Raw genomic sequence first — 14,083 nt, forward strand, 5'->3', positions numbered from 1 at the left:
GATCCATTCCACTCTATGGGGCAAGTGGATATATGGCACGCTGAGCCACCAGCTGCTGCTGTCCTCCTCTCACCACATCACGGCTGGAAGGACAACAGTGAGATGTGGTCTGGGATGCAGCCAGGGTCACAGGGAGCCCATAACTGGTGCTGGTGGCCTGGCAGGATGCTGAGAGAAATGGCACTTACAGGCTGCGTCGAGAGAACATCCGACAGGGCATCCACGGCCTCCACTGCCACTGGATCACCTCCGGGGCTGGGATGCCATAAACCGTGCAGGTGAGGGCCTGGGAGCTCCTCCGGGAGTAGATGCTTGGGGAAGAGGCTTCCTTCTCGTGGATGCGTGGAGGCACTGCAAGCAGAGGGACACAGTGAGGGGCCCCGGGCTCAGCTGCTGCATCCCCAGGCTGGGCACAGCCCTCCCCTGCCTATAGAGAGCCCAGGCACTAAAGGACTGTAGCTCTCAGGGCAGCTCCCCAGGAGCTCAGACCTGTAAGGCAGAGTGGGTTATACTTAGGCAGATTCAAATGATGGCATTTCTCCTTCCTCTGCGGGGTGTGACTGTCTGGATACTGCAGCACTCCCAGTGCTGCCTAGCAGCCCCCAGCACAAGGTTACAGAGCCTGCTGGAGACAAATCCCCAAGCAGCAGTGCCCTTCTACTGCTTCTTGTGCTGGCCCCTGATTCCTGCATGACAGCAACCAATTTCCATGAGAGAAAAGCTCCCCAGGAGCCACGGGACACCCAGGGAAACTGTTCCAGCTGCAGGCTCCATGTGGGTTGCAGCTGCCCTGCTCTCAAGTCCCCATCAGTTAGGGTCACCTTCAGCAGCAGCCCCAGCCGCCGTTGGGAAATGCCCTGAGCAAGGACATACCCTGCCCAGAGCAATGCAGCCGGGAACAAAACTGCAGTGTCCTGATTTCCACTCCTGTGCTGCATCACCCAGGCCACAAGGAAGCAGCCCTGCTGTAAACAGAGCATCCCTCCGATGATGTAGGTGCCGACTGCTTTAGCAAAGCAGCAGGGACTTGGTCTCGGAGCACCCCAAGGGCCAGGGCCATGGGCTCAGCGCTCTCCCCCTGGCCCCAGCCCCCTCCCTTACCATTGACAATTAACTGGAGGCTGATGCGCTTCTCCAGCCCTGCCAGCCTGTTCCTCAGAACCAGCGTGTATGTCCCAGCGTGCTGCTCCGACACATCCTTGATCTGCATTGAAGATTGAGATTGCTTGGGAATTAGCTTCCCGTCCTTGTACCTGCGGGGAGGCAGAGACAAAATGCAGCCACGGAGAGGAAGTGTCCCACCGGCAGCCAGGCAGGGGCTTGCTGATCCCCACCAAAGCACGGTCCTCTCTTGAGGGTCCCCTGGGCCTTCCTCAGACCTGAGTTACGGGTCTGCACATTATCCTTTGTGGATGTGTGTGGGGTTGGCAGTATTGTGACTCAGCCTCAAGCAGGGCTTGGGTGCAAAGCTCCCAGCTAGCTCTGGAGGAAGCGCAGTGGGATGCAGGACACAACCTGCCTCTGTTTCGCTCCTCTGGGCAGCTGTGATTCCTGCTGCAGGGGCATGAGGGGGCAGCTCCTGTGGGAGCTCCATTTGGCCTCTCCAGACAGCAGAGAGCTGCCAAGCCAGGCCAATACCTTTGCTGCTTCTCCCCCATATCTCACATCCTCACCCCTCAAGCTGTGCTGCTGAGAGCCAGGGCAAGTGAGCCATGGGAAAATACCCCAGGAACATGGGCAGCCCCTCCATGGGTGGAAAAAGTTGACATTTAGGACAACCTTGGCCTCAGAGAGACCTAGCAAGGAGGCCAGGCTAGGATTTCCTACTGGGCAGGGGGAAGGAGAAGAGAAGAGGAGAGGAGAAGGTGTCTTGGGCCAAGAAAGGTGCGTTACCACTGGAAGTCTGGTGGGGGGTAAGCCACGACTTTCACGGGCAGCTTCACAGCTTCGTCTCCTGCAGTGGCTTCTATCACTGGGCCCTTTCTCCACTCCACGTTGATGAAGGGCTTTTCTGCAAGAGAAGAGGCGAGCATGGAGGAGGAAGCACAAAGACTCAGGCTGTCACCAAGCTGTGTGCTTCCCGCAGGATCAAACAGCAGGGACCAAGGCCAGCTGGGGCACTGTCACAGCACACGCAGAACCAACTTTTGCTGCTGTAATGATGAAGTCAAAATAACTGAAATCTGCTATAGTTCCCTCTTCCCAATTCCTGTTCCCAGCAGAGCCCCTGTTCCTGGAGCAGAAGGGGACAGAGGGATGGGTGCCAGGCAGGGCTGCCAGGACAACACTGCAGCTTCAGCAGCTGACAAGCTGCCTCTGCCCCTCTGATGGAAACCATCAGGGCTGCAGGGAGGCTGGGCTGACCCCGACCTTTCCACTGCCAGGAGCAGGCTGCCCAGTGCTGATGGTGCCTTGTGTGCCTGGAGGTCACATCATGCCTTCCCACTATCATCTGGGCCAATTTGATGTTTGCTTTTCTCCCTCTATCACCACTGGGGCATCCTGCTGAGTGTGACTGTGCTCCCAGTGCGGTGCTGGAGCGCAGAAGGGCTGAGGAACTGGGAGAAGGCTGGGTCTCACTAAAGCAGAGTGGGATAGAAATGCAGGAGCACCACTACTAAGCACTGGGCCGAGCCCTTCCTAAGAGATATGGGGATTACTCTGCCTGCAGCTTGACTCTGGCCGTGGCTCTGAGAGGGAGCAGAAGGCAGCTTACCATGCACAATGACATCGGTGCTCTCCTCCAGCATCTGGGCGCCGTTGGTGGCAGTGCACGTGTACTTGCCCAGGTCCTGCTGGCTGACATTGTGGAGGGTGAGGATGCTGGAGAGCTCTGTGTGCGTCTGCAGGGACCGGCGCTCCGGCTCTATCACTGCTCGCTGTGTCTGGTGGGAGATTGCAGAGAACAGGGTGTGAAAGATATCAAAGGGTTAGGGTTGTGCAGGTGGGATCCTCATAAATGCCTTTCTTGCTGTTCAGTGTTTGCCTCTCCCCAGGAAGGCATCTCCACCACTGACAGCAGATGGGAAGGCAGTGAGCCCTGTGTGACTGACTGACCAAGGCTGGGTAAGAGTTTAGCACAGGTTTTGCTCTGGTCTGCAGCCCAGGAGCTAGGTATGGAGCTATGTAAGTATGTGAACACCAAAATGCCCTTGGGGAAATCCCTTGTTTCACGGTTCACAAGAGCCAGACTCTGTCTGAAAACACAGTGAAAACACAGGGGGAAGGGATCCCCTTGCAGGCTCTTGGTAAACCTGGGCTGTGAGGCTAGAATAGCTCCTTTCAAGCCAAGGATGCTTGGTTTGTATATACACTGGTGGAAATGAAGCCAGTATTTGCCCTGCCAATGATGCCAAGGAGAACAGTGAATGTGCAGGATGGGACAACTCAGAGGGAAGTGTTCCAGTGCATGGGGAGCTGCTCTGTCTGCCAGTACCTGTTTGCCAGGGTAAGTCCACTGGAAGCGGACACCAGAGTTGAACTCGGCCCACACTGTGCAGTTCAAGACCAGCTTCTCTCCCACGAGCAGCTCCATGGCTTTCTTGGGGTACAGCTGGATGTCGTACAGCTCACTCCCTGATGCAGAAGAGGCAAGGAAAAGACATTTCTGATCTATTCATTCTTTGACGTTGGGATCTTCTCAGAAAAGCAGTGCAAAACAGAAAAGCAACCTGGGAATCTGCAGTTCGGACTGTGCAGTTACAGGAGGCTTGGGTGTGAACTTGTGCTGCTGAATATATCTCAGCTTGGTGCACAGCACAGATATAAGCACACTGCAGAGTCTATGGAGCTAGACAGGGCCATAACAACCCCATGAACTACACCAGAGGACTGCAGGCTGTCCCCCTGCACTTCCCCAAACCTTCACCTGCTATGTGGATGATGAAGAAGTTGGATTTGAAGACCTTCTTGTCGATGACAGTCTCACACTGGACGAACAAGGAGTCCCTGATCAAGTGAGTGGGTACCTGCACACCTTTCTTGTTGTCCCAGAAAACGCTTTTCCTGTCGGGGTGTATGAGGGAATTTTGCTGGAAAAAACAACACATTTGCCAAGTGAAATGAAAGGGTAACAACATTCCCACCCCACCTCTTTCATGCTGGCTAACACCTCTCTTTGGTGGAGCGAAATTATGCAGCATCACGCTACGCTGGCCTCCTGCTCTCTCCCCCAGAGGGTTTGTCATCTAGGAATTGCAGCCTCCCCAAAACCCCAAGCGTCTGTATCCTGCACTGCGAGCCTCCCCATCCGCAGAGAGGGCCAGAAACTTCCAGGAATGGAAACTGATAGTGATAGCTAAGGAAGCTGATGCTGATGTCCCAAACATCAGCCCAATTGGGATGAGGGCTGACCTTGGGTAGTGTCCTTCCCGGGCAAGGGAAAGGCCCCTGGCCCCCGGAGTGTCCCTGGAGGCCTTTGTACAATAGTAACACTCATCCTGGAAGGATGTATTTGCATTGTAAAAAAAAAAAAAAAAAAAAAAAAAAAAAGGTATAAGCAAGCTGATAATAGAGTTGTTTTTAGTCAACAGCCCCAGAGAGCTGCAGCCTCCTCCCCATGGGGATGCTGACCACCTAGAGGGTTTGCAGATCACAGAGACCAGAGCAAAGAGGCGATGCTATGGGATTAAAACAAAGTCTTGTTTTGTTTCATAGAGCTCCAGGGAAGAGGAGCACGGTTGGCAGGAAACCCACAGGATCTGCCCAAGGGAACTGGACAACACCGCTTCAACCAGCAAATAAAACGAGGAAGCCAGTGGCTTGTACTTTCCACGGAAAATGTATCCCATGCATTTTCCATTCCTGGCAGTGCCTGTCCTGCTTCCACTCAGGCAATTACAAATGCACAACAAATGCAATGCATGTCAGTCCCCGGCATCCCACTAAAGGAGCTCTCACCAGGATCAGAGTGACGTTAAGGTCTGGGATGGACACCAGGCACGGTACCCAAGTGTTCTCCTTCTTGCTGATGAGGAGCGTTTCCGGCTTGTTGATAAACGGCTGTTCGTAATCTAAAAGACATAAGGAAAAGAAAACTAAAAAGAGGCAGGAGAAGAAGTGGGAAGAGGGAGGAACCAGAATAGGAGGCTTGCTGGCTTTCTTTGACACAGCATGAGCTTGCCAGAGGGAGTGGTGCTGAGCAGGTCAGCCCCATCTGTGATGTGCAACAGGCAGCAGAGACACCCTGAACGCAAGGGGAGCAGCCTGGGGGGGTGCCTGGGCTGGCCGAATCCCCCCCACCAAACACTGGAGTGAAACACTGGTGGAGTGGCACTTCTGTGCCATTTGGGCAGTGCTGGACACAACCTCCCCTTTCCCGGCCCATTTGAGGTCTCTGCCTGGGTCTGACCCTTTGTGAAAGCGGAGGTGCTCAGCGTCTGCCCAGCTGGTCCTGTGCATGGCCCTGTGCTGGGGCTGTGCCGCCCTGGCGCGGCGGCAGGCAGCGCGACCTTCCAGGGCGAGGAAGTGATCCGCAGCTAAATGGTATGCAGATGTCATCCTGCAGCCATCCCGGCCGGCAGATAAACAGATGAGCTGAGATTTCCAGGGCTGCCACCCCACTGCCTCCTAACTGCTGCAAGCACAAATATTGACAGGAAGAGCCAAACCGCCCGAATTAATCAGCAAAGTGACTTGGTGAGTCCAGGGGCGTCACACTGAACTCCTCCACGTGGAGCCAGCACCGAGAAGGAATGTGTTTGGAGAGGGGTCTGTCCTGTCCTGCTCAGCACATTGCCTCTGTGGGGCTCTACTTGGGTTGACAGCAGTGTGTAGAGGTCCACCACAGCCCTGAGCCACTGTGCCAGGCACCAACTAGATACAGAGCACCAAGAGCTGGCAAGCCAAGAGGGCAGCACAGAACACTGACCCTGTTTTGGGTTCTTCCTTGCTGGAAAGAACTGGTAGAACCAAGATGCAAAAGACATTTCTATCCTAAGCTGTGTCCAGACAGAGGGTCAGAAGGGTGAGGCTTGTCTTGTAGTACCTCACCTGTCTGGCAGTGCTTTTCTTTAAAAATTATATTTCACTTTGAAAGGTTTTCTACTCTTTGGACCCTCCCACACAGGGCACAGCAGCAGCCCCTGAGGTTGACTAAGCGGGATGAAGACAAAATTGGAAGAGAGAGTGAATTACAAGAGTGCTTGGTGTCCCCTGGCAGTGCCTCACTGATGGATGATTTCTTCTGAAATAGCAGCCCCCGCCTGCCCACTTCGACAGGGACACATGCATCAAGGGATGCTCTGAACGCAGACTGCTCCCTGGTGTCTCTGATGCCTGCTCTGGGCAGCATCTTTCCTCTGTAAGAGTCACGTCTGTGGAAGCATCCACCCAGCATGTGGTCATGTCTGGCTTCGTTAAAGGAAACCATCCCCTGGGTGAGGGGGGGGTCAATAAGGAAGCGGTGGGTCCCCACCTGGGAGATGGGGTTCCCTTGGGAACTGCTTCTGGTAGGCTGGAATCAGACTAAATGACTCCAGCAGCCTCAAAGGCTCTTTATTCATCTAGGCTGCAGCTAAAACATCATTTTCAAGGGACTGCAGCTTGGAGAGGTCTGCCCAGCCCTTTTCCTGTGCTGGCCAACCCCTAAAGCTGCCCATCTAAAATGACAAGTCAAAGATGAAAGCAGTGATCATCCCCGTTTGGGGATTCTGCTGCTCAAGTCACATTAGGTCCAACTCAACCCAACCCAGTGCTCCCACTGGTAAGTGCATAAAGGAATTTATTTCAATTTTTGGTCTAGAAAACCACTGCTTCAGTCATAGTCAGGCTGCAAAACCCTGTTCTGGGTGAAATGTGCTTTTCTACAGCTTAGGGGAAACAAACCACACACAGGAAACGTGTTGGCCAGCTCTTAGTGAAAATACGGGTGCCCACAGAATCCTTATCTTTGTTTCCTGGGGTTTTGTACTAGCACAGAATTGCTGTCTTCTGAACTCACAGATTTGTTTCAAAGTGTGAACATGTTCCTCATTCCTCTTCCAAGCCCTGGGCACGTGAGAGGGAGGAGGCACACAACTGCCAGAGGTGAGAGGCTCTGAGGTCCCCTCCAAGCTCAGAGGGTAGCCAAGAACTGACTGATTTACTGGGCAGGTCCTGCTGCCAACAAGCTCGTGATTCATGCACTACCTCCCCTTCTGATCACATCACATATTTTCTATAAGGCTGTCTTAATGGGTCGGATGGGAACAATTTAGCGTCGTCTTCATTAATATATGCTAAGCCTTATGAGATGGGGGCTGTACGTATCCTATTCCACCCTGATGAGGCATTCGGTGTGGTTACAGCACTATCTGTAGGTGTAATAAAATCCACACCTAACCGGACATGTGGGAAATGAGACATGAGTTCACTTGGAAACTGAGTTGCAGGTAACATACAGAAGAGCCCATGTTTCCAGCCAAACTCAGATATTTTGCTCCTGGCAATTTCACCAAGCTCTTAACATGAGAAATGAGGCTGGTGGATAAACCCGAGGTCTGATCGTGCTGTCTCCGAACATCCCCAACACTTACATCAGCCCTTCCAAACTCTCCAGGGACAGTTTCACATTGCAGCCCAGTTCAGCAGGAACAGGCAGGGCTTTATCTGGATGCTCTGCACTGGCTACGGTTACCAAATGCCTGGGTTTTCCTGGACATGTCACTTTTCCTGCCTGGGACGTCTGTCCAGGCGGATCCTGAGGTTTCCTGGATGTTTGATAGCCATAACAGGGCACAGCCTGATCGGAATGAGCGTGAGCATGTGTTTTGTAGCCATGTGCAAAGCAACACTGGGAGGTGTTGGCTGGATCTGCTGCACAAATGCTGTCCACAGGCACCCTGTGAGTCCCATGCACCCTGACAGCATGGGATTTATTGCCCCTAGGCTACATCCTACATGCACACTTGCTGTTCTCTGGTAAACAGGAGAACCATTATTGAGCTGGAGGTAAGAAAAGGTGGACAAGGGGACAAAGAAAGTGGCATTTGTTGGACTGCACATCCACACCTGACTTGAAACACTTGGAGATTCAAAATCCATTTTTTTTAGAAGGGAAACCCACAGTAAGATGAAGCAATTGCCCAAACAGACTCCAATTCCTGTCCAGCAGCTGCCCAGCTTTTTCTGTTGTGCCCCTACGTTTTTCTGTGCATAGTTGCAGAGGCAAATTTGGCTTTGCCCTGGGACTTCTGAAAAACGCATCTTGTGTGTCATGACCTGCCTGGCTCGTGACAACTGCACCAACTAATAAATGGGGGCGGAAAGAGAAATAGCTCAGCCAACTGTTTCCAGGGGACAGTGCTCATTTATCTTTCTGGAGTGTGCTGCAAGTGGTGGGGGAGACAGCGAAGGGGGAGCCCCTGGGGCACACAAGGAAGCCGAGAATCGGCCCCGCAGCCCCTTGCTGAGCTGAGGTCTGGGCTCCAAGCTTGGCAGAGAGCCCTCCTCCTCAAAAACACATCTCTTAACCCTGTCTACACAAGGCAGCTCCTGTGCAGACAACACGGAGAGGAGCGTGTGAGGCTGCCATAGGGGAGCAGCTCCAGGGCCATTCCAGCTCGGGGACAGGAGGAGGCTGCACACAGCGAGTTTGTGCTGCTCCTCCTCTCAGTCTCAGCTTTACGGAGCATTATCATCCCTAGCCCCTTCTGCCTCTAGCATCTCTGAGAGCCCCCAGCTGCCCAGAAGCTAACTCTTGTGCTTTTTTTAGCGGCAGAGTGTCTCTGAGGCCTGGCTCTCGCTCCTTAAATTCCTGCATTCCAGCCTGGCTGGAGTGATGCCCCCAGGCCGGGACATAATTGAATCCCAGGCGCTGCTGTCATCCCCCAGAAGCGGACGGATATTGCTTTCTCCTCAGTGCGAGGAGCCAGCCCTTGGCCCCTTCCCCAAGCCTGCTACAGCCCCACTCTGCCCTGGGAGGCTGGCGGGCACGTCGGGCTTTTTAAGCTTTCGGATTTTGTGCTGGTGCCTGGGCTGCACCTGAGCTCCCCCAGCACGCGCCGCCGGATGGCTCTTACCTCTCACGAAGACGTAGGCGCTGACCGCTGTGGTGCCCTCGATTTTGGCATCGATGTACTTGTAGTAGCAGCGGTAGTAACCCGTGTCATTCGCCTGGGTCTCCGTCAGCACCAGGACTTTGCAGTACGGCTTCGTGCCGGTGCCCTCGCAGTCTTCTTCCCGGATTGCCCGGCCAGCACTGGGGGCTGCCGAGGCCATGAACTCCGTCTCCTTCTCCTTCCCAGTGGGGTCCACCTTGCCCCCAGGCCACGACCACTCCAAAGGATGCTGTCCTCTGGACATGGGCAAAAAGGAGAGTTAGCTTTGGGGTGAGCAGAGTGAACGTGGTGGGGGTTTAATGGCCCTGTGCTCTCCTCCCACGCGCATGCACGGCTCTGCTCATAACCCAAATAGCTGCTGCTCTCGGGCTGTGGCATGGAGGAACAGCCCTCCTCCACAGAGAAAAACAGGTGTGAGGAGGTGGCAAGCAGCTTCACTCAGCGCCAGGCAAGCAGAGGCTGGCCCCCTTCCCCGGGTCACCTCCTGGGTATGCAAGGTATCAGCCTGCTCAAAAGCAAGTCTCCTGCTCCCATGACTTCGTCCTACTGATATTTAAAATGGTACCGGGAGCCATACAGGGCCCTGAGGGAAAGGATCCATTTATTCTCTATTCCCTCTCATTATTAAAAGGGTCCAGAGCTATTAAGAAAACACACGGATGTGATGAGTTCCCTTGGCTCAGTGCAGCTGCTGGCTGGGACTCACGGGGTGATGAATGGAGTGGGAAACAGAGTGAGGGAAGGAGAGCAGACTGGAAAGAAAACGAGGAAGAGAAAAGCAGGGGGGAGTCAGGGATAAAGGAGAGCGAGGAGAAAACAAAGGGAGGCTCAGCTGATTGCCTTCTGTTCAGCTGCCGGCTGCGTTTCCTTCCCTGCTGCCATGGGTTGGGGTTCCCTGCCCTGCCCAGCTCTCTGCAGCCCCCTGACCCCATTCTGCTCCCTGCTGGCTGGGGCTGCTGCCCCTTCCCTTCCTCCGCAGACTCGAGGACAGGCACCCAGCTGCAGGGCACGACCGCAGAGCCCGTTCCCCAGCCTCATACCCAGAGGGGCCCAAGAACAAACAGCAAAGTCCAGGAATTGCAAGAAACCTCCAGCCAGAGCCTGCTTGTGTGTCTTTATACATGGCCAAGGATCTCCAGTGCAGGAGATTTGTATATGCACACGTACACACGGGCGCCCTACCACAGCTCGCTACAACTGCACTTGTTTACTACAAACAAAACAAGCTTTTATTCCGTGCTGGAAGTTTCCTCCTGTGAAATCAGAGCCCCTTTCAGAAGATGGCCCAGTGCACGCTTGAAAGTTTGCCAGTGTAGCTGAGAGTCACTTAAGAATGCACAGAAAAGAAATGGAAAACAAGAAGGAATCGCAAGAGACAGCTGTGGGGTAAAAAATGGCTTTTTGTCGCACTGTTTGCTCTATTAGGGGAAACTGGGTTCGTCTTTTATGCAAGTTGGGAATGGGCATGTTGGCACAGGCAGCTCCTCTGCCAGGGCAGGTCTGGGGCAGATGCTTTTAAGCACAGCCAGACCGTGACTGTCATCAATAGCTGGATCCCGATGGCAAGGGACAGCGAGGAGGAAGCGAGATAAGGTGCCATCGGAGGGCACAATGGCTCAGACGCAGTCAGCACAGGATTTCTGTCCAAGCGTGGGGGAAAGACGTGCCCCTTTGTGTTTGTCTTCAGCAGCTGATTGGTCTTCCTGCAGATTTTGCTCTTCCACCTCCTGCTGCCTGGCTTACCACAGATGAGTTTGGAGGTAGCACGCTGCAGCATCCCCGTGCCACCAGCTACAAGGGCTCTGGAGGCACTGACATGCTCCTGGGGACGGCCCCTCTAACACAGCTCAAACTTCTGCAGTCATTAAAAACGCCATCAGTGCCTGAGAGAGGACAAGAACTACAGCCCTGGCAGCTTGTGCCCGTGAATCACAGCAGGCTTTTCCAAGGGATCAGTCTCACAAATGCTTCAATAAGAACAGAATTGTTGAATTTTGAGTTTTTCCCCTCCTATGCATGCACACGGAAAAATAATAGTAGATCTCATTTCCAAACCAGTAACATCCAGTAGCCTCTGTGCACGCCCATTGCTCCTGTGCCCACGTCCCCACTGCATCGGGTGCAGAGCGCATGAGAGCTCCAGGTCCCAGTTGTGCAAAGGAGCCCCAAAGCCCTTTGCATTTGCTCAAGCATTTTTGGCACTCTGCGTGGAGCAGAGTAATTGTACAAGTCTCCAGCGTTTCCGCTTTCTGTTTGTTTACCCACTGGGATTTTCACGCATTATCAGATCCACTTGTTTTATTAACCATCAAGGCCAGCAGTAGCTGAGTGACACGTATTTATATAAACACGGATGGGCCAGTGCAAACAGACCTGACAACCAGCCTGCGGGCGGCTCTGAACCGAGACATTCCTTGCATCATGTGCTGCCCAACCAGCTCCAGTGGGGACACAACGCGTAGATGTTAGAGTCCAAGTTAGTGTCACTGGTGTGTTAAGAGGACTGGAAGAAGGCAGTGATGAGGGCAGGCCAGGCTCACCTGGATTTTTCTCTGAATCTACCCTCTGCATTTGGGAAAAGGTCCAGGCAACAGTTTTGGACTGTTCCCTCCCTCCTATTTGTCACCTTTGAAGATTTTTTTTTCCCCAAGTTGTTTTCTTTCAGCTCAGTGATAACATGTCTCTGGGCGACGGAGCCTGCTGATGCCAGCTGGAAACAGTTGCACTGTAGGCTTCTTTACAGCTGTTTTCCTAAATCTTTTCGGGACAGATGCTCTTCAAAGGAGACATTACAATTGGCACCACTTTTCTTCAATCCTCTTTGAAGCTCCCGAGTGTGGTATGATGGGCAAAGCTGGCTGTGGCTTAGCTGGGATAAGACAGATCCCCCCCTCAGCACCACGGAGGATGCTCACAGCAGCCACACGTATGTAGGAGAGAGCAGCAGGTGGTGCGTGTCCCTGCACACTGCCCCAGAGCAGCCATGGTGAAGTATTGTCTTGTCCTCAGGCTCCTAGAGCCTCGCCGCAGTGCTCATTTCCTCTGCAGGAGCCAAGAGGGCTCCAGGGTCAAATACTTCCTTTCTGCTAGAGTAGGGTTTGTGCATCCACAAGCATCTGCGAGTCGGCTCTATCAACAAGCCATTGGGCAGCAAAGGACACCCTTGCCCTTCCCTTTCTATATACCAGGGCTGTGTGATGCTCCCTCTCCAGCCAAGTGCCCAACACCTGCGGGATAGGATGGGATGGTTGGGGCCGGGCTGGCACAGCCAGGACCAAGACAATTCCTCCAGAGGTTTTTGCTTTTGTGCAGCCAGCTCCTGTGGGCTCTGCTCCAATATTCATGAGGCAGAACGGCACAGGCTCTCTGCTTCTCCCCAGCGCAGGCTGCCGAGGGCATGAATGCAGAGATTCACAATACGCTTTCCTTCCTTCTCAGGATGGGAGCTAATAAAAGACGCACTGTCCATCGACTCCTTCACCCTGCTGTGCCACATGCCTCAATCAAGACATCACCGTGGCTCTCTGCCAGCCCTGGCATGATCTGTATTTTTGGGAATGCTCCTACACAGGTCCCCTGCTCTGCACAGACTTTTCAAGAGTGCGTTGCACTGGGTGATGGGGGAATGTGCCTGCATGCGGGGACATTTGAAAAAGCAGAGCATCCAGTGACTCCTTGTGGGTATGCTGCATCTTTGGGCCTCTGTTAAACATGCCCAGCTCCAGAAGGATCACTTATCTCATGGCCTGGCATGAACTCCGGTCACCAACGAGGCGAGGCGGGCTGTGGGTCAGGAGAGGGGCTGCAGAGCTGCGGGTTTGTGAGATCCAGGCTGAGCTGCAGGGGAGCCTGAGAGCGCAGCCGGCTGCGGGACTCTCACGCTCAGTGGGTGAAGCTCGAGAGGTCTCTGAGGAGTCTCACACGGTGGGGGTTTGTGCTCAGCTTTCTGCTGCAGCACTGCTTTGAGCGCGCCCATGCTCCTGGCTCCAGGGCAGCTCGAAGAGCAGCCAGAGGACATTGTTCTCAAGGGAAGAGCAAGGTCAAACTGAAGCCACCTCCAACGTGATGCTCAGCAAAGAATCCCTGGATCCTGGACATGATTTTGTACTTGTTTCTGCCCTACCCTGCCCCATCACCCTCTCCTTTGCCTGTTCTCTTGGTGGTCTGCGTGTTTTTCCCTTTAGCTCCCATTAACACAAGCCAGGTTTTCCCAGGGTGGGCCATGGTCCAGAGAAGAGGTTGGAGTAGCAGCTGGGTGTAATTAGAGATCCAGGGACCAGGAAAGATTTACTTTCATTCAAATGAAGTAACTGTGTCCCACAGGCAAAATCCTCTCCTCAAGACATCAGACAAATTCAGGCTTGAGGGCTCACAGGGAGATAGGGAACCTCTGAGCTGTGCAGGAGGTGCTGAGACTTGTCACCTGTGGATGGCGTAAAGGACACTGTACAACCCCAGAGGAGCACATCTGGAATAGCAGAGGCAGGGGACAGCCAGGGAGCACATGGACAGAGGGTGTGTGGGTTTTAGTACTGTTTGCAGATGGCCCTGCTGCTCTTCAGATGTCCAGTTCAGTCACACATAGCATCTGTGAGCCAAGGGCAGGAATGTTCCTTGTTTATCTCAGCTGTGTCCATGCCAGCACACTCTGTGGATGCTGCCTATTGAGCCTGAAAGAGAAACCTTGGCACTTCAGCAGGAAATGGGGAGCTTGCTGCCACTTGGACAGCCTCTGCAGTTTGTATGATGTTCCCTGAAAGGGCAAGCCATGCAGAGTCAGTGCTGGAAAAAAAGATTTTTTTTTTCCACTTCGTGGGATTTTCCTTCACACTAATTGATACCTAACAAGGGCACAAGGAAAGGGCAATCTTGTCCTTCCCAGTCCAGGAGGGTGACCTGAAAAGAAAGGCTTTCCGATTCAGGCTGCTAGATAGGTATGTTCATGCCTGACTGCGGAAGACACTCTAATAATACCTTGAACTTCAGTATGTCTTTTAGCCTTGGGTCAACCTGCAATCAACAGGGCTGTCCCTGTTATGGGTGTC

The 14,083-nt window shown here is 53.6% G+C and overlaps 1 protein-coding gene across 3 annotated transcripts in view; it reads right to left on the bottom strand.

Moving 5' to 3' along the window:
* The window catches only part of FLT4 (fms related receptor tyrosine kinase 4), a 58,523-nt gene that overhangs the window by 23,695 nt on the left and 20,745 nt on the right, over positions 1-14,083 (bottom strand). For all 3 annotated transcript variants that reach the window (XM_072023398.1, XM_027468567.3, XM_072023399.1), the window contains exons 3-10: positions 9,000-9,274; positions 4,900-5,012; positions 3,869-4,031; positions 3,437-3,576; positions 2,717-2,885; positions 1,894-2,011; positions 1,102-1,253; positions 189-351 (exon numbers count right to left, since the gene is read on the bottom strand). In XM_072023398.1, coding sequence (XP_071879499.1) covers positions 189-351; positions 1,102-1,253; positions 1,894-2,011; positions 2,717-2,885; positions 3,437-3,576; positions 3,869-4,031; positions 4,900-5,012; positions 9,000-9,274 — 1,293 coding nt within the window. The remainder of the gene's footprint in view (positions 1-188; positions 352-1,101; positions 1,254-1,893; positions 2,012-2,716; positions 2,886-3,436; positions 3,577-3,868; positions 4,032-4,899; positions 5,013-8,999; positions 9,275-14,083) is intronic.

This window comes from Anas platyrhynchos, chromosome 14 (genome assembly GCF_047663525.1).
Source record: "Anas platyrhynchos isolate ZD024472 breed Pekin duck chromosome 14, IASCAAS_PekinDuck_T2T, whole genome shotgun sequence".
In the NCBI taxonomy this organism is placed as follows: domain Eukaryota; kingdom Metazoa; phylum Chordata; class Aves; order Anseriformes; family Anatidae; genus Anas; species Anas platyrhynchos.